Below are 25404 nucleotides of genomic sequence, written 5' to 3' on the forward strand. Positions count from 1 at the left end.
CTTCCTACCCAATCGACTTGTGTGCCTGTGTGTGTATGTGGCCAGTGGAGAGCGGAAAGGATTAAGCGCCATGTCCTGTGGCTGACCCATCCTGCACCTCCCAATGGGGCAACTGCAATAAATAAGCTTGCCACACCAAAAAGAACCACAAATAAAACCCCAAAAAAGGAACTCTGTTAAGGGCAGAGAGTGACCCGGAAGCAGAGATAAAGAAAAGTGGATAAGAAACCAAGAGCCAGGACAACAGGATGCAGAAAAAGGTCAAAAGAATGGAACAAAAATAATTGAAAAATAAAGTAGGTTTGCGAAAATAGTTGAATATTATTTGGAAGTTGATTCAAAAAATAAAATAATTATAAAATAGTATTTTAGTTAGAATCTTATAAGATTTAAATATACCTCCCATAAAATATAACCTTTAAATATTTTCCCTTCCAAACACCCTCTTTTAAACTCTGGCAGATAAAAATTAGCAGGACCTCATGGCAGAACCCAGCCAGGACCTCCTAGCAGAACCCAGGCAGGACCTCCTTGCAGAACCCAGCCAGGACCTAGGCAGGACTATCAATTTGATAAGCCAAAAGGTGGGTCGCGGCGGCAATTAGCCGGCGAACCAAAAACTCGAAACCAGGCGGAGCTCGACTGGAATTTAAATAGACTGGTAATTAAGCGGCGTTGTCACCTTGACACCACCCCAAAGGGGAGGTGGGAGGTACACTCTGCCACCCAAAAGAAAAATCAGAAGCAGAAATTTTTCCCACATGAATCGAAGGAAAAGGGAAGCTAAAAAAAACTTTGCGAAAAAAAAGTTGAAAATAACGAAAGGATTTTTCCGGTAAAAGGTGGAAACCAGGTGGAAAGGATATTTAACAAAGTAGCGGAAAGGATACACAACCACAAGAAGGCAAAAGTTTCAGCTTCTGGCAATTAACTTTTGGGAAATCAATAAAAAAAATAATGTTAAATATATTTCCATTTTTTAATTAAATGCCTAGCCCAAGGGTGCGATGTAGGAAAATAATAATTATTATTGTAATTAATGGCATAATGTCAGTATTAATTAAAACAGTTTATTATTATTATTTTTTTTTTTTTCATTTCAAGAAATAAATGAATAAAATTAATTATTGAACCAGAAGCGTTTGTCAGCTAATTAATTACAATTTGGCCATAAAAATGTTGCCATTTCTAGATGAATCATCCTGCTGGACAGGATACAGGATACCAAATAGCTTTATTCGTCATTGAATATTTAATTGGCAGGAGTTCCCAAAGGATATGGAAAGTTTGAGTTGCCGGGGGCAACCTGACGGTTGGCAGGAGGACCCGGAACATCGTTGGATCAATAGCCAGTTAGCACTTGCCAGCTTATTAACTTAAAATGGTAAGCTTTTTTTTTAATTTTAAAAACAAAAAATAATAATAATGATAATTTTAATTCAAAGCCGCCAAAGAAGAAGCTTTCGAAGAAGGAGAAGGCCCGCCTGGAGGCCGAACAGGCGGAGCTAATGCGAATCGAAATGGAAAAGGAAAAGTCAGTTTTCCAAAAAAAAAGAAATTATATATTATTTATAATAATCCTTAATCCTTAGAATGAAAAAGCTAGAGGAAGCTAGGCAGCGTAAGAAACTGGAAATGGAACAGGCCCGTCATCGCCAGCAACAGGAGGTGGCCGAAAACAGGATACGCCGGTCTCAGTTGAAGGACAGCATGCTCTTCTTCGACTCCGTTCGGACCGCCATCGAGGCCATCAAGGATGGGGAGCGGCACGAACGGGACTGGGAGAAGTTTATGCGATGCAATGGCCTACCCAATGCCGCCAGTCCCAGTGATCTGAGGAAGTACATCCATCAGTGGCACACGGATATTGCCAAAAGGCAGCTGGAGTCGCGCAACTGGCTGCTGAGAACGGACGAAAGGACCCTGCTCACCCAAGACGCCCAGGTGCCGGACTTGACCAGGATATCGTTGCGCCAGCAGCAGGGCTCACTGGGCGATGTCTTTGCCCAAAGGATCAAGGAGGTGCTGGGGGTGAGATGACTTCATACACCATAAGAAAACTTTAAACACCATCTTGGGCTTCCATTTTTTTTCTGAAGATCCTCAACGAACTTGATGATATGCTGCCTTTTAAACAAAGATCTATACATGTGGCTGCCGATCTCGTTAAACTTAAAACCGAAATGAGAGTTTTTTTGAGACAGCATCTAGATGAATTCACCTACAAAACCATGTCACACATAGAAAGGGATATGGAGTGAGAAAACTATATAGTTATTCCTATAGTTTATAACTAATCCCAGACACTCTTTACAGAATCGATAGACCTGGAGTATCAAAACACATCTACAGCTCAGATGTCTTTCAAAGTTTCGTCTGGACTTTCTCCAAAGATGCACAAATGTTAGTTATATATTTAATATTTAATATTTATAATATTTATATTTTATAGAGCCATTAATCCCAAGGCCCGTATTGGTGAGCAGTCTGCCCATAATGAGATCGATTTTCCCACAATTGAGATGCAAATTTCTTTGCCGCCCACTGTCCACTTACAAAGCTCTGCTTTGAGGGGTTTATGGTTAAATTATGATCATTTTAGTGATTATTGTGCCAGCTATAGCCTCAAACATGCTAGATCTGCCAATGCCAGTAAGATTTCATTAATAATTCTCATCAAAACTTAAAAGTTCTTCAATAAAACATGTTTGATTAATTAATTATCGATTAATTATCGCATTTTAAGATATCCTTCGACAAACGAAACGCGAGTGGCGCAAACGAAAGGAGATTCTTCAGGCCATGTTGGATGAATGTGGCCGGGAAATCCCCCTATCCGAGTTGGAGCAACTAACCCAGGAACAGCACTCGGCCAGTTCCCAGCCGCCAAAGGAGAAGACCTATGATGTGGACAAGCTGTATGCCGAGTACGAGGATGAACTCAGTAAGGCCCATCGCAGAGCCATCGGACCAGAGGCCTATGGAATGCTGGAAACGGATGTGAATCTGCGAAAGTACAGGATTATCGGAGGAGTCTATTGCATTGATTTTTTGGAAACACCTCAGCAGGATAAGCAACTTAATGCTAGATCTTTTATACGAACAAGTATGGGATTGGCTTTTTCTAAGAATTTATAATTATATTACTTTATTTCCAGTTACTTCAGCCAATAGTCTCATCCATAAAGAGTATTATCAAACGTATAAGCCCCCGCCACCTGTACTACCCGGAGTCCGACGTCTGCCGGAGGAAATCGAGGCTGAAATGCGAATGATTGAAGCGGCGCTGGACAAGCTGGCTTTGGTGACACTACAGTAAGTGGCTTATATCCTTTTTCAACAAGAAATATATAAAATATATGTATATATAGATTACCGGATTCTGTGATCTGGTTTGAGCCTCCAGTTGCCTGTCGCTGGGAGACACATGTGGAGACTCTGGAAATGGAACTGGCGGATGGCATGGTGCCGGATACTAAGAAAGCGGAAACCGAGGCAGATGTCGACGCAGATGCCACTGGAGCTGTGAGTGGCACGGCGGCGGGCACCACGGCCACGCCTACAGAAGCCACACCCCTATCCACGCACGCCCAGCCGAGTCCATTGAAGAGTTCGCCGCGTTGCCCGGCGAGAATGCGTTCACAAAAATCGGATAACCAAGGCAACTCCCAACAGCAGGTAGGGGTTTCTAAATAAATTTAAAAAATAGATATATTTATATTATATTATATATACATATATGTATATATATACTTCCTAGATCCTTCGAGAGATTAATGACTTTGATCTGCGTGCCATACCCAGTGATGTGGACTTGTACGGTTTGGTGAAGGACTTTGTGGTGCCGCGTTTGCCGCAAGGATTCTGTGTTCGTTTGGAACAATCGACTCCGTGCTCTGAAAGTGGATTGCGGCAAAGGAGAGTCATGTTCCTGGCGCGGCAGACGCACATTCGTTTGGGCCAGGGCCAGGCCTCGAGTGTTGGCAATGCCGAAGACCCCTTAACCAGGCCGGAAGACCTGAATTTGGGGACGAAAAGCGGCCTGGGGGCAGAGTTCTTGGACACCGATGAACCGGCTGAGCTATTTCCACCACTTTGTTTTGATAAACTTTTGAAATTCCGGCAAATGGCAGCACGTCCGGTTGTGCAGGTGGGCGGTTACCTGTTCTCGCAGCTAATCGAGGACATGGATCGGTTGTGGAGACTGCAGTTGCCCAGGGAACAGCAGGAGGAGATTATCCAACAGATTTCTGAACAACTTTCACCAACAGGATCCAAAGGAAGCGATGGTGGTGGGTATTTTTCAATTAAGCTAACGATATATTGCTATCGATATGCGCCATCACTAATCCAGTGAGCGATAGTGATCGCACTTCATAGATAGTAATGGACACTTTAAACCGATATTTATATCGATAGTTACTATTCCTCAGAGAATAGAGCGATAGTGATCGCACTTCATAGATAGTAATGGACACTTTGAACCGATATTTATATCGATAGTTACTATTTCTCAGAGAATTATTTTTTATGTTTTCTGGAAAAATTGCCATCACTAATTCAGAGATCCATAGTGATCGCACTTTATAGATATTAATTGATATTTTTAATCGATAGATATCGATGTACTTAAGCTTTCAGACTATATTTTTAATGGTTTTAACTAAAAATCCTATAAATTCACAGCTGAGAAGGATGGCCGGGAAAGGGAAGGATCCCAGAACCTCAACGATCTTCCCGAGGACATGCAACCCCTCAGTCAAGAGCTGGTGGATGTCCTGCAACCAGCCACAGCTGCTGCTGCTTTCGCTTACTACACGGGCATATCCTTTGTGAAGGACTCACAAATGCCGTCGGAGACAGACGGCGAGCAGGATAACGCCACCAGCAAGCGCTCCAACAGCATGGACAGCAGCGAGGACGACGAGGATGATGTGGATAGCCTGGTGGCGTTGCTGGAAGGTGCCGGCGGCACCTCCACAGCTGGGAATACGCTTCACGACCTCCTGGGTCCTGCCAGCAACAATAACACCAGCGACAATACCAGCGACAGCGAAAGGTAACCAAACAGGGCACTCAATAATTGACAGTTTGATTGATCAGCGGTCCATTAAACAAACCCCCGATAAGGGGGTGGTGGATAAGGATAAGGTAGCCCCCACACTATACATATATATATCTATTTGATTTTCTATACAATATCCAAAGCAAACAAAGGAAAAGCACGGCGGCCGCCCTGACCCAAGGAAAGTGGAGTACTCGAGATGTTCACGATACGAAATTTAATGAGGATAAGCTATCCATACAATTTCGTACAGGACGATTGGGTAAGTGAGATGATGTGACTAGGATTCTATCGAACTGTACTTAAAAATTTGTTTTGTAAATATAACCAGGAATTTTTGGATTTGCGTTGAACAAGTATAGCAATATGCCGTATCAAACTTGGGACTTGAGACCGGATATGAAGAAGTGAGAATCATAAAATATTCATTATCCATTATCCTTTTTATAAAACATTCATTTGCTTGTTGTTAGTCCTGGTACTATAATTTTCAGCTTTACTGCATCGCTCATCAGCTTGGACATGACCATTACGGAATTCGGGTATACGGTTAATAACTTTCAAGGCGGCAGCACTCAAGGCATCACGGATATGATTGGCAAGACACTATCGTTGGCGGAATTGAAGGCCACCTTAATTCTATCGGCTGTTGACATTTTTCCTGACGAGGATGCCTTCTGCTATACGGAGGGATCCTGCGAGAAGAACTATGTTATGGAAATGCATTGTTATGCCTGTCTCGCCACATTGGCACAATCGCATAATTTTAGTTGGTCGCGTTGGAATCTACTGGCCGGATCCAGGACAGCGGTCCTGCTAGTTCGGGAACTGATCGAGGGTAAGAAGGTCCCGTACTACTCGACTCTGTTGGTAACGCCGCTTAAAACCTCAATTATCGACTGCACCGAAGTGTCGGCCTGTTTTAACGCCGTTGGCATTCCCGGAATGGAGTATTATGCCGATTTGTATCAACTTTCGCAGGCCCATGCACAGCCGGGAAGTTTGGCAAAGCAACGGACAATGAATCCAGTGCTCAGGGATAACATTTCTCGAATATTGATGGGAATCCGTCCTTTGAGTTTGTGTTAATTTCAGAATTTCTAAAATTTTGTCCATTTTTTGTTTTTTTTAAATATATTTAAAATAGATTTTACGGAATGTTAACTCCCAGAAATTTGGATTCGTTGTGAGGTTGTCTAGAAAAAGTAACTAACAAAGAAAAGCCTACGTTGGAATAGCCTACTTTTACTTTTAAATATATTTGGTATTTCTCTAATGAGGCGTAGAACAAAAGCTATATCTTAAGTAATTCCTATTAGATCCTTTAGAGGAAAATATTGACAGGTTTGTGGATAGATTCTGCACTATTCTTCATTTAAATCTAAGCAGAAATTAATTCTTGCATTTATTTTTTTATATTTTGTAGAAAGACCAAACGTAGGACATAAAACGCATCTTAACCAACTATTTAAGCCAAAAAAACCATCAAAATATCAATCAAATGATTTCTAGTAACATAAGGCATAGTGCCCCAAAGCATATCGATAATTCAGCTTTTTATCCACTTAGGAATAGCTGTTCTCGGCCATAGAGGCATCATCAATCTCCAAACAAAATTGTCTCCCTCTCCAATTATAATACATTTCCATTGTCAGCAGTTTGCTGTTTTTGGAGCCTCTACCTCACCACACACACACACACATACATAAATTCTCACCCACACCCTTATAAACACTTATACTCACACTCAACCATAGCCAGGCAGGACAATGGAGGCAGGACAATTAACATATTCACAGCGAGCTTATCCCTTAATGCTCGCTGGGGTCTCTTGCCATTTTTTCACTTTGCCTGTCATTCCATTTTCGGCTCGAGGCAGTTGCAAGAAGAGAGAAAAGGTTAAGAAAAAATAATAAAAAGAACGAAGGAAGAAAGCAAAAATAAAATTCAACAGGAAAAGGAAAGAAAATACTAAGAGTGCGTACCACACTGCGTATACGCAACATGCGTCGTCTGTTAATGCCTGATTGTGAAGCGTGGGGTGGGGTGGGGTGGGGTGGGGGGTTAGGTTAACTACCCAGTCTACCCTTCACTTCCCCCTTTTGTGGCTAAAACTGAAGGTCGTCCGGCAATGAAAATTGGCGCCCAACTGTCTGGCAAACAACGTCAACCACAAGTCCGTACGCCCAGTGTTGTTTTAATGAGCACTCTCTCTCTCATCCTTACGCCATTTTGCATAAATAAATAAATAATTAAAAAGTATTTGTCTTTTCTAAATTGAATTAAATGCGAGGGGAATTTATATTTAAAATAAGAGGGTTTTCGAGAGTAAGGAGTTTAAAGCAATGAGGGTTATACACTGCGTATACGTAATGTGAAAGTAATTATCATGCAAGATGTATTATTTTTAAAAAGTTAATAAATAATATTATTATATTTAATAAAAAAAATTAAAACCCCTGGTTTAATGTTTATTTTTAGCTGTTTATCCTTTTGAAAGATTTGTATTGCATTTGCGGTTTGTTTACATTTTCCCTCTAAGCCTCTAACCCTTTGACCCCCTCTACTAATTACTGCCCCCACCCCCTCCCTCTTTTGTGGCAGATTGCATATGATTTTGTGTTGGCCTGGCTTTTCCCTTTTTTGTTGGCTGGTCGGAAGCCAAGTGTGAACTTTGTTTCCGTTTCCGGTTTTGACACCGCCTGTTACCGCTACTGGCAAAATCGTAACCGCAACATACACACCCCAAAAAAAAAACCCACCTGTCGTTTACAACGACCTTTTGTGGCAAATATTTGTTGCACAAGTCCCTGTCCCCGCCCCCGTCGCTGCCGCACTGGCACTGATTTTGGAGATATATATGCAAATGTGTGTTAAACATTTATTTGCATGTCCGGACATGTTTTTCGCATAAATTAAAACAAAAAGGCAAATTGCAATATTTTGCCAAATTATCCTAAAATCTCTGATTTAATTTTCGTTTCATTTAATATAGGAATATATATCCTCGTCGAGATATGCTGACAATTTCACACATGGAGGTGTGGCAGGGGGAAGGGGGTATACACATAACTATGCAAATGTCCCTATAATGTAATGTTTGTTGTTTAATCAAGGTAGCACTAAAATTCTTGGGCCAGGCATGCCATCAAATAATACTGCCTGTGTCTGGGATTCTTTCTTTATTTCTTTTTTTTTCGCTTGAGGTTTTCTTTTCGCACCTTCTTAGCTTTAATGCGCTGCTATTGTGGCATATACACTCAGAAAATTAATTTATTGAACATAGATAAGCTTATAATCTACATTTTTAGGGTTTATTTACTTTATTTTTAGGCTATAGGAAATTATGGTCTTTTAGTTTTAGCTTTCTGAATTTTTTTTATATTTTTCCATATTTTTTTTTCTTGTGTATTCATTTATAAAAGCCAGTGGCAGCAGCCGGTAAATCCGCTGGCGGCTCACAAAAGTATGCTACGTAATTTAAGTTAATAGCTGACACACATACATTCCCACACACACACATGGACACACACACGCACTCACAGACACACATTACGGGCATTCAGAGTTCTCCGCGTCTGTTCAAATTACAATTCATTATGTACAGGTGGCGAGCGAGTGAGTATGTGCACACAGCGAGTGTGTACACACCAAGAAAATATTTATAATTTATAATCTATAATGTAAACACTTGTGTATATCAATAATCACTGTTTCAGTGTTAATAAAATAGTGATTTATCGATAAAAGCTTGAAGGTATCGAAGCTTGTCCATCGCCAAGAAAAAGACAAAAAAAGTTGATCCATCACTTAAATAATTATAACAAGCTTTAAACAATAAGATTTAATAATTCTACTATAACTTATTAAAAAAACCCAAATTTCTCGCAGTGTTGTTAGCGAAAGGAAGTCATCTGAAGCAGCGCGGTTATGACGCAAGCACAGGGCTTTAAAGCCCAGCAGCGACGCCAACTGAGGCTTGGGATAACGGTAGAAGGCAGAAGGCAGACGCTTCGCATGCGGCACTTGAAATGTCACTGCTTGTCTTGATTACAGGATCCCAAGATACTCTGGCATTTATTGCACACCAGAAGGGTACATAAAAACAGAAACAGAACTTGCAGTTTCAGGTCCTTGAAACTCGAACAGATAGTCCATAAAAATATTACAAATACTGAATAAGTATGAGTATCAGTATGAGTACTTCAAGTTTAAAGTTACAAAATTCAGTATATTTATTTCTTAAATGTAAGAGTGTCTTACAATCGCCTATAATTTTTGGTAGACCCTGTTTATATGTAAGTATACATACTATTATTCCCTATTTTTTTTTTCCATTGCATTTTAGCAATTTGCGTCAAATTTCGAGTTTAAGTGTCAATTACAAAAATAACAACAACTTTTGAAAAAATATATGTATATATGAAGACAAATGGCAGGGAGAGAGGCGAGAAAAAAAAGGACAGAGATAATGGTTTACACGTCCTGTCTACCTTTCCGTAGGTGATGAAAGAGATAGAGAGAGAGGGAGCTAGAGAGTCAGTCACAGTCACCTACGTGCTCGTCAAGTTGACAGCCGCTTTTTTTTTTTGCCTCTTCCTTTGCTCTTGCTCTTCTTCTTTTTCTTTTTACTGTTGCTTTATTTTCGTTTTTAACCTCAATTTGGAAAGCCTGATGCTGGGCAGGTGCCTTGAAAGTTCCACACTAGCGGAAGCGGTGGTAATATTAGAAGTAATAAACTAAATGGAACTTTAAAAAAAATATTATTTAAGAAAATCAGTAAAACAGTATTAATTAACAAAAATATTTCAAAATTGTCAGACTTTTTATACATATATATTTTTTTAAGGACTAAAATTGTATCCTTTGGTGTTCTGGTTAGTGTTGACATGTGTGTTGGTGTGTTTAAAATTTGACTTGCCTTCCGTTACTTTTTTTTGGGCCGTCTTTCTTCGGCTTTTTCCCACCTGCTTTCACCCGGGTTTCCTTGGACTTTCCTCACCTCTGCCTGCCGCCACCTTCATCATCTTTTGCTGCTTTTTTGACAGCAGCGACGACGCCGACGACGGTGACTGCGACTTTTGACTTTCTGGGCTGGCATTTTGACACAGTTGATTACAACAGCGCCACCTAGCGGCCGTCGCAGCACGCAGCAGTGTGCTGCCGGTGTGCGGAAGCGAGATGGCGCGTCTAGGCAATATTTATGCAAATGGCCCAGAGACATTCATTCCCCCTCCACCCTCACCCTCCCACTTGCACTCGCACTTGCCCAGGACAAAAGTTTGTCATTCCATTTATTTTGGTCCTGCACATGCAACCACATGTCCTCCCAGACAACCTACCATACAAACACAAACATATACATATCTATGTATGTATGTACATATGCAAGAGTGGAAGAGAGAGATGGAAAACGAGATGCATATGCGGTGTCCTAAGAGCATTATTCCACATGAGTTACCAAATTGCATTCCAAAATTTATGTATTTCATATGAATTCAGTTTCAGTTTGGTTTTTTGGGCTTTAATCGGTGTATTGGTGGAGAATTGAATGGAAAGACAGTTAGATTGGGGAAGCTATCACTTTCTAAATACATTTTCGGAATATTTTTCAACACTGGGCTTGAGGAAAATGGTAACCAAATAGAGTTTCATTTTAAGGCAAGTGTATCTGAAACTCCTGTCCGTCACATCAATATTTCATTGAGGCTTTCAAGTCCGTTCCACACTTAATTTAAGAGCTTGCTCTATTCTTGGGAGTCTTTTTTTTTTTTTTTTTTTTTTTTGCGACAAAATATTTGCCGAAAAGCGAGCTACAAAATATTTATGCAAGGCTACCCTACCAGTCATTCCATCTCGCTTCCGCATACGCAGATAACTTGAGCATCTGCACGTACCGCAATTGCAGAGAGCTAACGGTAAACAAAAGCGAACCAAAGAAAACAGCCCCCCCTCTGAAAAGAAGAAGAAGAAGAGCGAACGAACGAAACGAGTGGCCATTCGAGAGCCAAGAGGGAAGGGTGGGGGTCAACAACAAAAAAAAAAAAGGAAAAGAATGAGGATGAAATGGACGAGAAGCAAGGAATTATTGCCCCAGCTGATGAAAAAGGAAATGACCACAAATTGCCGTGGGAATGTGTGGGTACGTGCATGTATATAGGTTATTTAACGTATTTAATTTCCCCCTCCCCCCTTACACTCTCTCTTTCTCTCTTCTTGTTGTTCTCAGGAAGTAAGGTGGAGGTGGAGGTGGATGACAGAGGCATCCTAGGACACGATTTTGGAGGGAAATTCCTTGGATCTTCTCAACGGAGAACGTGCCGAAATTCCAAAGTCACTCGAACTATGCAACTAACGTTATTCAACACTAATTTCCTTTTATTTTTCTTGTCGTCTATAACAACCCTAACTTTAAGTTTTAAACAGTTTCAAGTTCTATCTTCGTTTTTTGTTGTTATACAACCCTAACTTATATCCTTTTTTTTTGGAATATGTAACAAATCGTATGTGAAAATGTATATACCCTTTAATCGTTATAGTTCTGTTGCAGGCAGTTTGCTGCGTGTGTGTTCGCCTGTTAGAAAATAATTAAAACTTTTCGTGATTTCGTGCCAGTGTAGCTGCGATTTTTCTCAATTTAAAATGGATTCTAACAGCAGCAGAAACAACAACTGAACAACAACAACAAATGTATGTGTATGTGTCTGCAGCTGCTGGCATGTTTCGTATGAAATCGTGCGAGTTTTGTGTGTGGTGTGTGTGTGTGAGAGGTGAGAGGACCAAGTTTACAATCCCCTAAAAAACCAAAACCTACACTTTGGCCTTCTCCATACTACACCCACCCAAAGCACACACCCAAAGGTTTACAGTTTTTGGATAAGTTATTGCAGTACCGCCCACTGTTTTCAGCCTACTTGCCACCCCAAACCATAGCCCCTACCCCCCGTCAAACATTTTACAACATTCGTGCAGGTTTTGATTAGCGAGAATTTTATTAGTTTTCTTTTTTAATTTTTTTTTTTTCTGCCTTCTTCTTACTTAGTTGCCATTTTGGCGCGTTTTCTGAACGCCCCACCTGTTGTTAGTTTTACGTTTGGTTTTAAATTGATTTATCGATTGTGCGTGTCTTTCAATCTTAAATCTTTTAGTGAGTGGAGAGTCTTTGGCTGGAAAACTGATTCATGGACCACTCCTTGGAAATTGGCAAGTTATTGCGGAAATACAGAAAAACTACTATATGGCGACGCCTTCCATCGCTTTTGTCACCGTTCCAATGAGAACTACTCTATAAATAAACTATATATTTGAAATCGAACGAAATAGAGCGAAATCAAAATTTGATGCAAACGTAATACGGAAATTTTTCGGTTGATATTTCGGGTTTTTTTTTCGATAAATCGTTGGCATGTTGGAAAATATTAAGTATACGTATGTATCGCAAATATACATAAAGGTCTTGAACAAATTAAACACTTAAAAGACAGTCTGTTGAGATTTGAGGGATTTTCTTTATGGCAGTTTTTGATTTTTTAGTGATTTTGTAAATTATGGGATTCTGGTATTAAATATACGTATATTTGGTGTAAAAATTCTATTACAAAATACTTAATATTAAAGTATTGGCATAGTTTTGTGAGGAAAGAACCTTGTTTTATTGTTATTTATTGTTATTGTTGGTTCAGTTGGCTACTGGTAGATTTTAATTCTAAAGAAACTCAAATATCAAGTATACGCCTATTTGGTAAACGTTTTTAAAATATATATTTATAAAATAAGCAAGAATTTCCTTATTATTTTTATATTTTTGTAACAAAAATACCTCCATTTAAGTTCTTATTATTCATTTAATATAAATCTGAAGAAACTTGTATACCAAACATATGCATATCAAGTATACGCCCCATTTCCCACCAAATAAATGAAACTTAAGCTTTAAGCTATTAAAAATCCAAACCAACTGATATTTAAATCAGTTAAATTTTTCACTATGTTATGGAAATGCATTGTTATGCCTGTCTCGCCACATTGGCACAATCGCATAATTTTAGTTGGTCGCGTTGGAATCTACTGGCCGGATCCAGGACAGCGGTCCTGCTAGTTCGGGAACTGATCGAGGGTAAGAAGGTCCCGTACTACTCGACTCTGTTGGTAACGCCGCTTAAAACCTCAATTATCGACTGCACCGAAGTGTCGGCCTGTTTTAACGCCGTTGGCATTCCCGGAATGGAGTATTATGCCGATTTGTATCAACTTTCGCAGGCCCATGCACAGCCGGGAAGTTTGGCAAAGCAACGGACAATGAATCCAGTGCTCAGGGATAACATTTCTCGAATATTGATGGGAATCCGTCCTTTGAGTTTGTGTTAATTTCAGAATTTCTAAAATTTTGTCCATTTTTTGTTTTTTTTAAATATATTTAAAATAGATTTTACGGAATGTTAACTCCCAGAAATTTGGATTCGTTGTGAGGTTGTCTAGAAAAAGTAACTAACAAAGAAAAGCCTACGTTGGAATAGCCTACTTTTACTTTTAAATATATTTGGTATTTCTCTAATGAGGCGTAGAACAAAAGCTATATCTTAAGTAATTCCTATTAGATCCTTTAGAGGAAAATATTGACAGGTTTGTGGATAGATTCTGCACTATTCTTCATTTAAATCTAAGCAGAAATTAATTCTTGCATTTATTTTTTTATATTTTGTAGAAAGACCAAACGTAGGACATAAAACGCATCTTAACCAACTATTTAAGCCAAAAAAACCATCAAAATATCAATCAAATGATTTCTAGTAACATAAGGCATAGTGCCCCAAAGCATATCGATAATTCAGCTTTTTATCCACTTAGGAATAGCTGTTCTCGGCCATAGAGGCATCATCAATCTCCAAACAAAATTGTCTCCCTCTCCAATTATAATACATTTCCATTGTCAGCAGTTTGCTGTTTTTGGAGCCTCTACCTCACCACACACACACACACATACATAAATTCTCACCCACACCCTTATAAACACTTATACTCACACTCAACCATAGCCAGGCAGGACAATGGAGGCAGGACAATTAACATATTCACAGCGAGCTTATCCCTTAATGCTCGCTGGGGTCTCTTGCCATTTTTTCACTTTGCCTGTCATTCCATTTTCGGCTCGAGGCAGTTGCAAGAAGAGAGAAAAGGTTAAGAAAAAATAATAAAAAGAACGAAGGAAGAAAGCAAAAATAAAATTCAACAGGAAAAGGAAAGAAAATACTAAGAGTGCGTACCACACTGCGTATACGCAACATGCGTCGTCTGTTAATGCCTGATTGTGAAGCGTGGGGTGGGGTGGGGTGGGGTGGGGGGTTAGGTTAACTACCCAGTCTACCCTTCACTTCCCCCTTTTGTGGCTAAAACTGAAGGTCGTCCGGCAATGAAAATTGGCGCCCAACTGTCTGGCAAACAACGTCAACCACAAGTCCGTACGCCCAGTGTTGTTTTAATGAGCACTCTCTCTCTCATCCTTACGCCATTTTGCATAAATAAATAAATAATTAAAAAGTATTTGTCTTTTCTAAATTGAATTAAATGCGAGGGGAATTTATATTTAAAATAAGAGGGTTTTCGAGAGTAAGGAGTTTAAAGCAATGAGGGTTATACACTGCGTATACGTAATGTGAAAGTAATTATCATGCAAGATGTATTATTTTTAAAAAGTTAATAAATAATATTATTATATTTAATAAAAAAAATTAAAACCCCTGGTTTAATGTTTATTTTTAGCTGTTTATCCTTTTGAAAGATTTGTATTGCATTTGCGGTTTGTTTACATTTTCCCTCTAAGCCTCTAACCCTTTGACCCCCTCTACTAATTACTGCCCCCACCCCCTCCCTCTTTTGTGGCAGATTGCATATGATTTTGTGTTGGCCTGGCTTTTCCCTTTTTTGTTGGCTGGTCGGAAGCCAAGTGTGAACTTTGTTTCCGTTTCCGGTTTTGACACCGCCTGTTACCGCTACTGGCAAAATCGTAACCGCAACATACACACCCCAAAAAAAAAACCCACCTGTCGTTTACAACGACCTTTTGTGGCAAATATTTGTTGCACAAGTCCCTGTCCCCGCCCCCGTCGCTGCCGCACTGGCACTGATTTTGGAGATATATATGCAAATGTGTGTTAAACATTTATTTGCATGTCCGGACATGTTTTTCGCATAAATTAAAACAAAAAGGCAAATTGCAATATTTTGCCAAATTATCCTAAAATCTCTGATTTAATTTTCGTTTCATTTAATATAGGAATATATATCCTCGTCGAGATATGCTGACAATTTCACACATGGAGGTGTGGCAGGGGGAAGGGGGTATACACATAACTATGCAAATGTCCCTATAATGTAATGTTTGTTGTTTAATCAAGGTAGCACTAAAATTCTTGGGCCAGGCATGCCATCAAATAATACTGCCTGTGTCTGGGATTCTTTCTTTATTTCTTTTTTTTTCGCTTGAGGTTTTCTTTTCGCACCTTCTTAGCTTTAATGCGCTGCTATTGTGGCATATACACTCAGAAAATTAATTTATTGAACATAGATAAGCTTATAATCTACATTTTTAGGGTTTATTTACTTTATTTTTAGGCTATAGGAAATTATGGTCTTTTAGTTTTAGCTTTCTGAATTTTTTTTATATTTTTCCATATTTTTTTTTCTTGTGTATTCATTTATAAAAGCCAGTGGCAGCAGCCGGTAAATCCGCTGGCGGCTCACAAAAGTATGCTACGTAATTTAAGTTAATAGCTGACACACATACATTCCCACACACACACATGGACACACACACGCACTCACAGACACACATTACGGGCATTCAGAGTTCTCCGCGTCTGTTCAAATTACAATTCATTATGTACAGGTGGCGAGCGAGTGAGTATGTGCACACAGCGAGTGTGTACACACCAAGAAAATATTTATAATTTATAATCTATAATGTAAACACTTGTGTATATCAATAATCACTGTTTCAGTGTTAATAAAATAGTGATTTATCGATAAAAGCTTGAAGGTATCGAAGCTTGTCCATCGCCAAGAAAAAGACAAAAAAAGTTGATCCATCACTTAAATAATTATAACAAGCTTTAAACAATAAGATTTAATAATTCTACTATAACTTATTAAAAAAACCCAAATTTCTCGCAGTGTTGTTAGCGAAAGGAAGTCATCTGAAGCAGCGCGGTTATGACGCAAGCACAGGGCTTTAAAGCCCAGCAGCGACGCCAACTGAGGCTTGGGATAACGGTAGAAGGCAGAAGGCAGACGCTTCGCATGCGGCACTTGAAATGTCACTGCTTGTCTTGATTACAGGATCCCAAGATACTCTGGCATTTATTGCACACCAGAAGGGTACATAAAAACAGAAACAGAACTTGCAGTTTCAGGTCCTTGAAACTCGAACAGATAGTCCATAAAAATATTACAAATACTGAATAAGTATGAGTATCAGTATGAGTACTTCAAGTTTAAAGTTACAAAATTCAGTATATTTATTTCTTAAATGTAAGAGTGTCTTACAATCGCCTATAATTTTTGGTAGACCCTGTTTATATGTAAGTATACATACTATTATTCCCTATTTTTTTTTTCCATTGCATTTTAGCAATTTGCGTCAAATTTCGAGTTTAAGTGTCAATTACAAAAATAACAACAACTTTTGAAAAAATATATGTATATATGAAGACAAATGGCAGGGAGAGAGGCGAGAAAAAAAAGGACAGAGATAATGGTTTACACGTCCTGTCTACCTTTCCGTAGGTGATGAAAGAGATAGAGAGAGAGGGAGCTAGAGAGTCAGTCACAGTCACCTACGTGCTCGTCAAGTTGACAGCCGCTTTTTTTTTTTGCCTCTTCCTTTGCTCTTGCTCTTCTTCTTTTTCTTTTTACTGTTGCTTTATTTTCGTTTTTAACCTCAATTTGGAAAGCCTGATGCTGGGCAGGTGCCTTGAAAGTTCCACACTAGCGGAAGCGGTGGTAATATTAGAAGTAATAAACTAAATGGAACTTTAAAAAAAATATTATTTAAGAAAATCAGTAAAACAGTATTAATTAACAAAAATATTTCAAAATTGTCAGACTTTTTATACATATATATTTTTTTAAGGACTAAAATTGTATCCTTTGGTGTTCTGGTTAGTGTTGACATGTGTGTTGGTGTGTTTAAAATTTGACTTGCCTTCCGTTACTTTTTTTTGGGCCGTCTTTCTTCGGCTTTTTCCCACCTGCTTTCACCCGGGTTTCCTTGGACTTTCCTCACCTCTGCCTGCCGCCACCTTCATCATCTTTTGCTGCTTTTTTGACAGCAGCGACGACGCCGACGACGGTGACTGCGACTTTTGACTTTCTGGGCTGGCATTTTGACACAGTTGATTACAACAGCGCCACCTAGCGGCCGTCGCAGCACGCAGCAGTGTGCTGCCGGTGTGCGGAAGCGAGATGGCGCGTCTAGGCAATATTTATGCAAATGGCCCAGAGACATTCATTCCCCCTCCACCCTCACCCTCCCACTTGCACTCGCACTTGCCCAGGACAAAAGTTTGTCATTCCATTTATTTTGGTCCTGCACATGCAACCACATGTCCTCCCAGACAACCTACCATACAAACACAAACATATACATATCTATGTATGTATGTACATATGCAAGAGTGGAAGAGAGAGATGGAAAACGAGATGCATATGCGGTGTCCTAAGAGCATTATTCCACATGAGTTACCAAATTGCATTCCAAAATTTATGTATTTCATATGAATTCAGTTTCAGTTTGGTTTTTTGGGCTTTAATCGGTGTATTGGTGGAGAATTGAATGGAAAGACAGTTAGATTGGGGAAGCTATCACTTTCTAAATACATTTTCGGAATATTTTTCAACACTGGGCTTGAGGAAAATGGTAACCAAATAGAGTTTCATTTTAAGGCAAGTGTATCTGAAACTCCTGTCCGTCACATCAATATTTCATTGAGGCTTTCAAGTCCGTTCCACACTTAATTTAAGAGCTTGCTCTATTCTTGGGAGTCTTTTTTTTTTTTTTTTTTTTTTTTGCGACAAAATATTTGCCGAAAAGCGAGCTACAAAATATTTATGCAAGGCTACCCTACCAGTCATTCCATCTCGCTTCCGCATACGCAGATAACTTGAGCATCTGCACGTACCGCAATTGCAGAGAGCTAACGGTAAACAAAAGCGAACCAAAGAAAACAGCCCCCCCTCTGAAAAGAAGAAGAAGAAGAGCGAACGAACGAAACGAGTGGCCATTCGAGAGCCAAGAGGGAAGGGTGGGGGTCAACAACAAAAAAAAAAAAGGAAAAGAATGAGGATGAAATGGACGAGAAGCAAGGAATTATTGCCCCAGCTGATGAAAAAGGAAATGACCACAAATTGCCGTGGGAATGTGTGGGTACGTGCATGTATATAGGTTATTTAACGTATTTAATTTCCCCCTCCCCCCTTACACTCTCTCTTTCTCTCTTCTTGTTGTTCTCAGGAAGTAAGGTGGAGGTGGAGGTGGATGACAGAGGCATCCTAGGACACGATTTTGGAGGGAAATTCCTTGGATCTTCTCAACGGAGAACGTGCCGAAATTCCAAAGTCACTCGAACTATGCAACTAACGTTATTCAACACTAATTTCCTTTTATTTTTCTTGTCGTCTATAACAACCCTAACTTTAAGTTTTAAACAGTTTCAAGTTCTATCTTCGTTTTTTGTTGTTATACAACCCTAACTTATATCCTTTTTTTTTGGAATATGTAACAAATCGTATGTGAAAATGTATATACCCTTTAATCGTTATAGTTCTGTTGCAGGCAGTTTGCTGCGTGTGTGTTCGCCTGTTAGAAAATAATTAAAACTTTTCGTGATTTCGTGCCAGTGTAGCTGCGATTTTTCTCAATTTAAAATGGATTCTAACAGCAGCAGAAACAACAACTGAACAACAACAACAAATGTATGTGTATGTGTCTGCAGCTGCTGGCATGTTTCGTATGAAATCGTGCGAGTTTTGTGTGTGGTGTGTGTGTGTGAGAGGTGAGAGGACCAAGTTTACAATCCCCTAAAAAACCAAAACCTACACTTTGGCCTTCTCCATACTACACCCACCCAAAGCACACACCCAAAGGTTTACAGTTTTTGGATAAGTTATTGCAGTACCGCCCACTGTTTTCAGCCTACTTGCCACCCCAAACCATAGCCCCTACCCCCCGTCAAACATTTTACAACATTCGTGCAGGTTTTGATTAGCGAGAATTTTATTAGTTTTCTTTTTTAATTTTTTTTTTTTCTGCCTTCTTCTTACTTAGTTGCCATTTTGGCGCGTTTTCTGAACGCCCCACCTGTTGTTAGTTTTACGTTTGGTTTTAAATTGATTTATCGATTGTGCGTGTCTTTCAATCTTAAATCTTTTAGTGAGTGGAGAGTCTTTGGCTGGAAAACTGATTCATGGACCACTCCTTGGAAATTGGCAAGTTATTGCGGAAATACAGAAAAACTACTATATGGCGACGCCTTCCATCGCTTTTGTCACCGTTCCAATGAGAACTACTCTATAAATAAACTATATATTTGAAATCGAACGAAATAGAGCGAAATCAAAATTTGATGCAAACGTAATACGGAAATTTTTCGGTTGATATTTCGGGTTTTTTTTTCGATAAATCGTTGGCATGTTGGAAAATATTAAGTATACGTATGTATCGCAAATATACATAAAGGTCTTGAACAAATTAAACACTTAAAAGACAGTCTGTTGAGATTTGAGGGATTTTCTTTATGGCAGTTTTTGATTTTTTAGTGATTTTGTAAATTATGGGATTCTGGTATTAAATATACGTATATTTGGTGTAAAAATTCTATTACAAAATACTTAATATTAAAGTATTGGCATAGTTTTGTGAGGAAAGAACCTTGTTTTATTGTTATTTATTGTTATTGTTGGTTCAGTTGGCTACTGGTAGATTTTAATTCTAAAGAAACTCAAATATCAAGTATACGCCTATTTGGTAAACGTTTTTAAAATATATATTTATAAAATAAGCAAGAATTTCCTTATTATTTTTATATTTTTGTAACAAAAATACCTCCATTTAAGTTCTTATTATTCATTTAATATAAATCTGAAGAAACTTGTATACCAAACATATGCATATCAAGTATACGCCCCATTTCCCACCAAATAAATGAAACTTAAGCTTTAAGCTATTAAAAATCCAAACCAACTGATATTTAAATCAGTTAAATTTTGTATAATTTCCTTTAGAAAATGAGAAATTCGATAGTAAATAGCGATAGGGATGCAACAGAAGCTGACACAAAACCGATTGCCAAAAGTTGTCGATTATTTTTGTTGGTTTTCAATTTGTTAACGATTTACGATGCTGATGTCGCAACTCCCTTACTCCCTCCCCTTACGCTATGTATAGTATAGTATAGTATGTCTTTGATTCTTGATGCTTTTCTGGTTTCCGCTTCTCTGGTTTTGTGCTTTCTTCTTCTCGTTCTGTCGTTTTACGACATTCCCAATGCCATAGGACACAAAGAAGCGGTCTGAGACTGAAAAGCATGGCAAATAAATTGAAAGGGTGGTAGGGGTGGGGAGGACTTGTGCTGCTGCTGCTTCTGGTTCTGGTTCTGCTTATCGATGGACACGCGCGTACTATAAAATGTCTTGAATATTGCCCGCTGATGACAAGGCCGAACTGGTGACCACAGAGAGAAATAAGGATAGGCCTAAATAACAAAAAGGATATGAAAAAATTAAAGAAATTCTTTAAAAACAAATCACTAACGATTATTATCGATTAAAGCTTTTAGAGGTGGGGGAGATAATCAAACGATTGTTATCGATGGTAATAATACTTGATAGAAGTAGGCCATTATTTTTCAAGAAATATCAAAGAGAGGCCTATTTTATATCGATAAATATCGATTAAGGCTTTAGATAATAACTAACGATTATTATCGATTAAAGCTTTTAGGCGGAGGGATAATCAAATGATACTTATCGATAGTAATAATACTTAATAAAAGTAGGCCATTATATTTCAAGAAATTTCAAAGGGAAGCTTATCTTCTATCGATAAATATCGCTTAAGGCTTTAGATAATCAATCGATTATTATCAATAGAAATAAATATTGAAAGGTTAGGCCTATGATTATTAAACAAGCACTTTTTCATCAGCAAATGTAGGCCATTTTTATAAACGAAAGGGTATTACAAGGTCATGTCGTGTTTTTTGTTTTAGTTTTTATTTAGGTTTTTTTGTTTTCTTTAGCTGGGTGTGTCATTGAACTAAACTAAACTCCTCTATAAATATCAGCGGCGATTTATCGCATGTCTGTCCCACTGTCCATATTTTTTCTAATCTATTTTTTTTTTGCTGCGTTTGCGTGGGCCTATAAAACACATGTGACACACAAAAAAAAAAAAAGTATAGAAGAAACCACTTCTGATCGCTTGTAGGCCGATTTCCAATTGGTTTGATTTTAGTTGCCAATTTGTTATTGTCTCAGAGGGGGAATTTGGTTTAAAATTAAAGGAATATTAGACCTTAGGTTTTTCTATTTTATTATAGAGCTCTATTAGACCCTGGTTTTATATTATTTTTTGATATCAAAATCGCATAAATCAAATGGAATTGCAAATGCAACTCTCACTCAAAAAAACTAACAAAAGCAAGCAATTTTCCAATGGATTGGGTGGCACACACACACGTGCTTTAATTCGGTTGTGCCCCACAGCATACCGTATGCTATATCGTTAAATATGCAACGTTGCCACGGTTTAAGAGCCACAAAATAAATTGACCAATACCCCCCACCCTCTCCCCAAACCCCCAGACTATTTCGCCCACAAAACAATACCCGAATTTTTGTCGTTACTGGCTTTTTGTGACCAAAAAAACAAACAAATAGCAGCGAAATGAAACATTTTAATGAAGATCCGAGCATTGTTTTTAGTTTTCTTGTTCAGGGTTTTTCAATGGAAAGGATATGGAACCATATTGGGATATTGGGATGTTTAGGATGATTTTGGGCCAAAAAAATGTGTAATGGCCTAATAATTGGAAGGGAAAACAATAAATAAAAGTGCGAATAAAAGAGCAACGCGAATGCAATAAAATAGCCATAGTGTGTGAGTGTGTCAAGATAAAAATAGAAGTTACAAAAAGAAAAAAAAAAATGAAAAAAAAAATCAGAAAACGCAACCGAGCGGCACATGCGAAATGCAACAAATACAAAAGCAACAATAACAACAACAACAACAAGGAGAGCCATAAAACGAAAATAAAACTTACATAAATTTAGAAATCTTGGCTGGCAGTCGCTTGGATGTCGTTTGTCGTTCTTGTCGCTCTGCTCCCAAAACGCACTTTATTTTTGGAAAAAACCAAAAGCCAACAAAACAAAAAAAAAACAAAACGACCAAAACGGCAACAGGCAAATCTCATTTTCATGCACGTAAAAGCGGGAAAATTGCAATTCTTACAAAACTTAATAAAATTAAAAATTAAACAAGAACTTCTTTATAACTTGACAATTTCAAAAGCTAAGATTCAGGTTTTTTATGAAAACATAAACTAAAGAAGGAAAAACTAAAAAAAAACAAAATATCGATAAGTTTGTTTTTCTTTGATAAGGAGTTGGGGTAACACTGCCCTTGAAAGGATATTCGATAGTTAAATATTTAAAAAAAAAGAAGAAAAAGATACGTTTTAAGATTTAAAATCTCATTTTAAAGAGCTAATCTTAAGGTAATTTAACTTGAAAAGGAATTAAAGGACAAACTATAAAATTTCGATAGGTTTGTATTTCTTTGATAAGGAGTTGGGGTAATACTGTCGATAAGTTTGTATTTCTCCAGTGGAGAGTGGGGTATCATTGCCCTTGAAAGGATATTCGATAGTCAAGAAATTAATGAATATTACCATATCTAGCTAATATTTCCTAACAAAACAACTTTCAAAGAGAAAATAATAAGCTTTAAGATCTCAGATTTCATTTTAAAGAGCTAAATGAAATTACCTTAAATGAAATTAAAGAAGGACAGACTATAAAATATCGATAAGTTTGTTTTTCTTCGATAGAGAGTTCGGTCCTTGAAAGGATGTTCAATAGTTAAGAAATTAACAATAAATACCATATCTAAAATGAGTTTGTTACTTCTATTAAAAATAAATAGTGATTTATCCATAACTATTGTACTAAAAATAAATCACCAAAGAAACTCAGTTTTTGTTGCACAAAATGCAGCTTAAATTTGGATATAGACCTTTTTATTTTCAAAATAACTTTTATTAAGATTAAAAAAATATAGGCAGCCATTTTTAACAAACTTTTAAACATGGTTTCATAGACTTTCCTTATAAACAAACCCTCTACCAAAGAAAATCAACAAGATATTCTCATTCTTTATAAAAAATATTAACTTAATTCCAACTCACTTGAAAATCTAGAAAATTTCCAAAAAAAAGTAACTCTCTTCATAATTTCCATTAAAATGAAGTGGCTTAAAAAAAAAAACACAAAAAATAATAATACTACAAAAACAATACGAGGCAAAAGAAACCGTTAGTGGTTAAAATTATGAAGAAGACAAAAAACCATAACAAATAAAAAAAAACAACAAGGATTCCAGGCACATACACACAATAAGCAAGTTAAGAAGCAGTCGAAGGAGAATGTAGATGACCAAAAAAACAACAAAAACAACAACAAGGCAAAGGAGGATGCCTCTGGTGAGTCGTAAAATTGCGCCCCATCCCCCACTCCCCCTCCCACGTTTAGGACTGCTCCTTGGCAGCACTCCTTGGATGAAAGTGAGTGCGAAAGGGACAGGATGCTTCCAGAAACTGGCCAAATTAAATACACAACAATGTTGCAAAAGGAATGGAAAGCGCCAAGCAACACAGCGAATAATAATATGAAGGAAGTGCGCAAACCGAGAGGAAGCTGCAAGTGGTGGGGGGGGGACACTTGAGTTGGGGTAGGAGTGGGGGGGCGGCTGAAGGGGAACGACCTTGTACGCATATTTTTGTGTGTTTCCTTTTGTTTGAGGTTCCTCTTCTACTATATTTTAAGTCGACTTTTTGTTCTTTGTTGGTATTTTGGTATTTTAGTATTTTGAAAAGCCTGCACAAACATGTCCAAAGCTGCTGTTGCAATTTTTTGCAAAAAAAAAAAGAGTCAGGGCCGTAAAGCAAAATAAACACTGAGAAAAAATATACTATAATCCAAGGACTAAGGTTTTTTTTATAATTTTTAAAATTAAAAAATATTTAATACCAAAAGTTTTCAATACTTTTTTTGGTATTTTTTTCCAGTGGTCGATTTTTTTTTGTTTTTTTTGCAAACACACAGAGGCTAAGCTGGACACAAAATGTTTATGGGTACTTTAGCTCAGCCACGGGCCGCAGATCGGACTCCGCCGGAGTCCCGGAGTCAGCCGTAGTCCCCGCCCGGCCATCAGAGCATCATTCACATTTACGAGCCAGCGGAGGCTGTTGCTTCCATTCGGGAAAAGGACTGTCCTTTTTTTTTTTTTTTTTTGTGATTTTGGACCAACTACTGGGTGTCCTGGCCCCAGGCCAAGCTTCTTTCTATCCTCGATATACGGGCACACCCCGTCGCGGCACGCCCACGACCTTTTCCTCTTGTTGATTATTGTCAATGATTTGCTTTTGGACCCATAAAATGCAAGCAAATTGAATTATTTTTCGCAATTATGTGTCACAGAAAAGGGACACCGAAAATAGCCATCCCGGAGCAGAGCAGAGCGGAGCACAAGCGGAATGGTATCCGCAAATTATTCCACGGTACATACATAGATGTGTCCTTGTGGGCTTGAAACAATTTTTATTGACTAGAGCTACGTGGTTTGGTGGCCAGGATATTTCAAAGCCTGTTTTTTTTCTGTTTTTCAATGCCTTTATTAAGTCCAGAGAGGCTTTAATGGAATTTTCAAATGGGATTTCAAATAGTTATCTATTTAGCTAGAGTTTCAGATAGGTTTTTTGATAAATTACGCGAAATATATAATTTTAAACCTTAAGATCATAACCTAACATTATGAGGTGTTCCTAACCTAACCTTAAAAAACATAACCCAACATTATAAAGCGTTCTTCTAATCTCTAGTACCCAACTTTAATTTGTTAATGGAATTTTTTATACGATTTCAAATAGTTTTTTGTCTAGCTATGGTTTTAGTTTGATTTAATGATTAAATACTCACAATATTTGCTCAAAAAACAAAAGTTTATAACCTAACCTTAAAATACATAACCTAAAATTAAAATGCGTTTTTCTAATCTATAATAACCA

At 38.1% G+C, this 25404-nt stretch overlaps 2 protein-coding genes across 8 annotated transcripts in view; one reads left to right on the forward strand and one right to left on the reverse strand.

Annotated features, from left to right (window-relative positions):
* The window catches only part of LOC108129539 (potassium voltage-gated channel protein Shaker), a 159310-nt gene that overhangs the window by 126449 nt on the left and 7457 nt on the right, over positions 1-25404 (reverse strand). The window contains exon 1 of one of the 7 annotated variants that reach the window (XM_070282620.1): positions 3377-3510. The exons of the other annotated variants lie outside the window; for them this stretch is intronic. The gene's annotated coding sequence lies outside the window, so the exon portion shown is untranslated. Of the gene's footprint in view, positions 1-3376; positions 3511-25404 lie in introns of those variants that run through there. 7 annotated transcript variants of the gene reach the window in all.
* On the forward strand, positions 483-6209 carry LOC108129534 (uncharacterized). Its single transcript, XM_043209831.2, has 14 exons — positions 483-584; positions 1446-1534; positions 1593-2031; positions 2100-2257; positions 2317-2403; positions 2453-2652; positions 2747-3106; positions 3159-3315; positions 3372-3678; positions 3761-4292; positions 4687-5059; positions 5209-5327; positions 5397-5472; positions 5539-6209. The coding sequence occupies exons 1-14, from the start codon at positions 483-485 to the stop codon at positions 6152-6154; spliced, it is 3615 nt and encodes a 1204-aa protein (XP_043065766.1). The 3' UTR covers positions 6155-6209.

Source organism: Drosophila bipectinata, chromosome XL, assembly GCF_030179905.1.
Source record: "Drosophila bipectinata strain 14024-0381.07 chromosome XL, DbipHiC1v2, whole genome shotgun sequence".
Taxonomy (NCBI): Eukaryota; Metazoa; Arthropoda; class Insecta; order Diptera; family Drosophilidae; genus Drosophila; species Drosophila bipectinata.

Coding starts and splice junctions, on each gene's coding strand:
- LOC108129534 (XM_043209831.2), top strand. CDS start 483: ATGGCAGAACCCAGCCAGGACCTCCTAGCAGAACCCAGGCAGGACCTC. Junction 2,258..2,316: donor CACATAGAAAGGGATATGGA/GTGAGAAAACTA, acceptor CACTCTTTACAG/AATCGATAGACCTGGAGTAT. Junction 5,328..5,396: donor ATTTCGTACAGGACGATTGG/GTAAGTGAGATG, acceptor AAATATAACCAG/GAATTTTTGGATTTGCGTTG.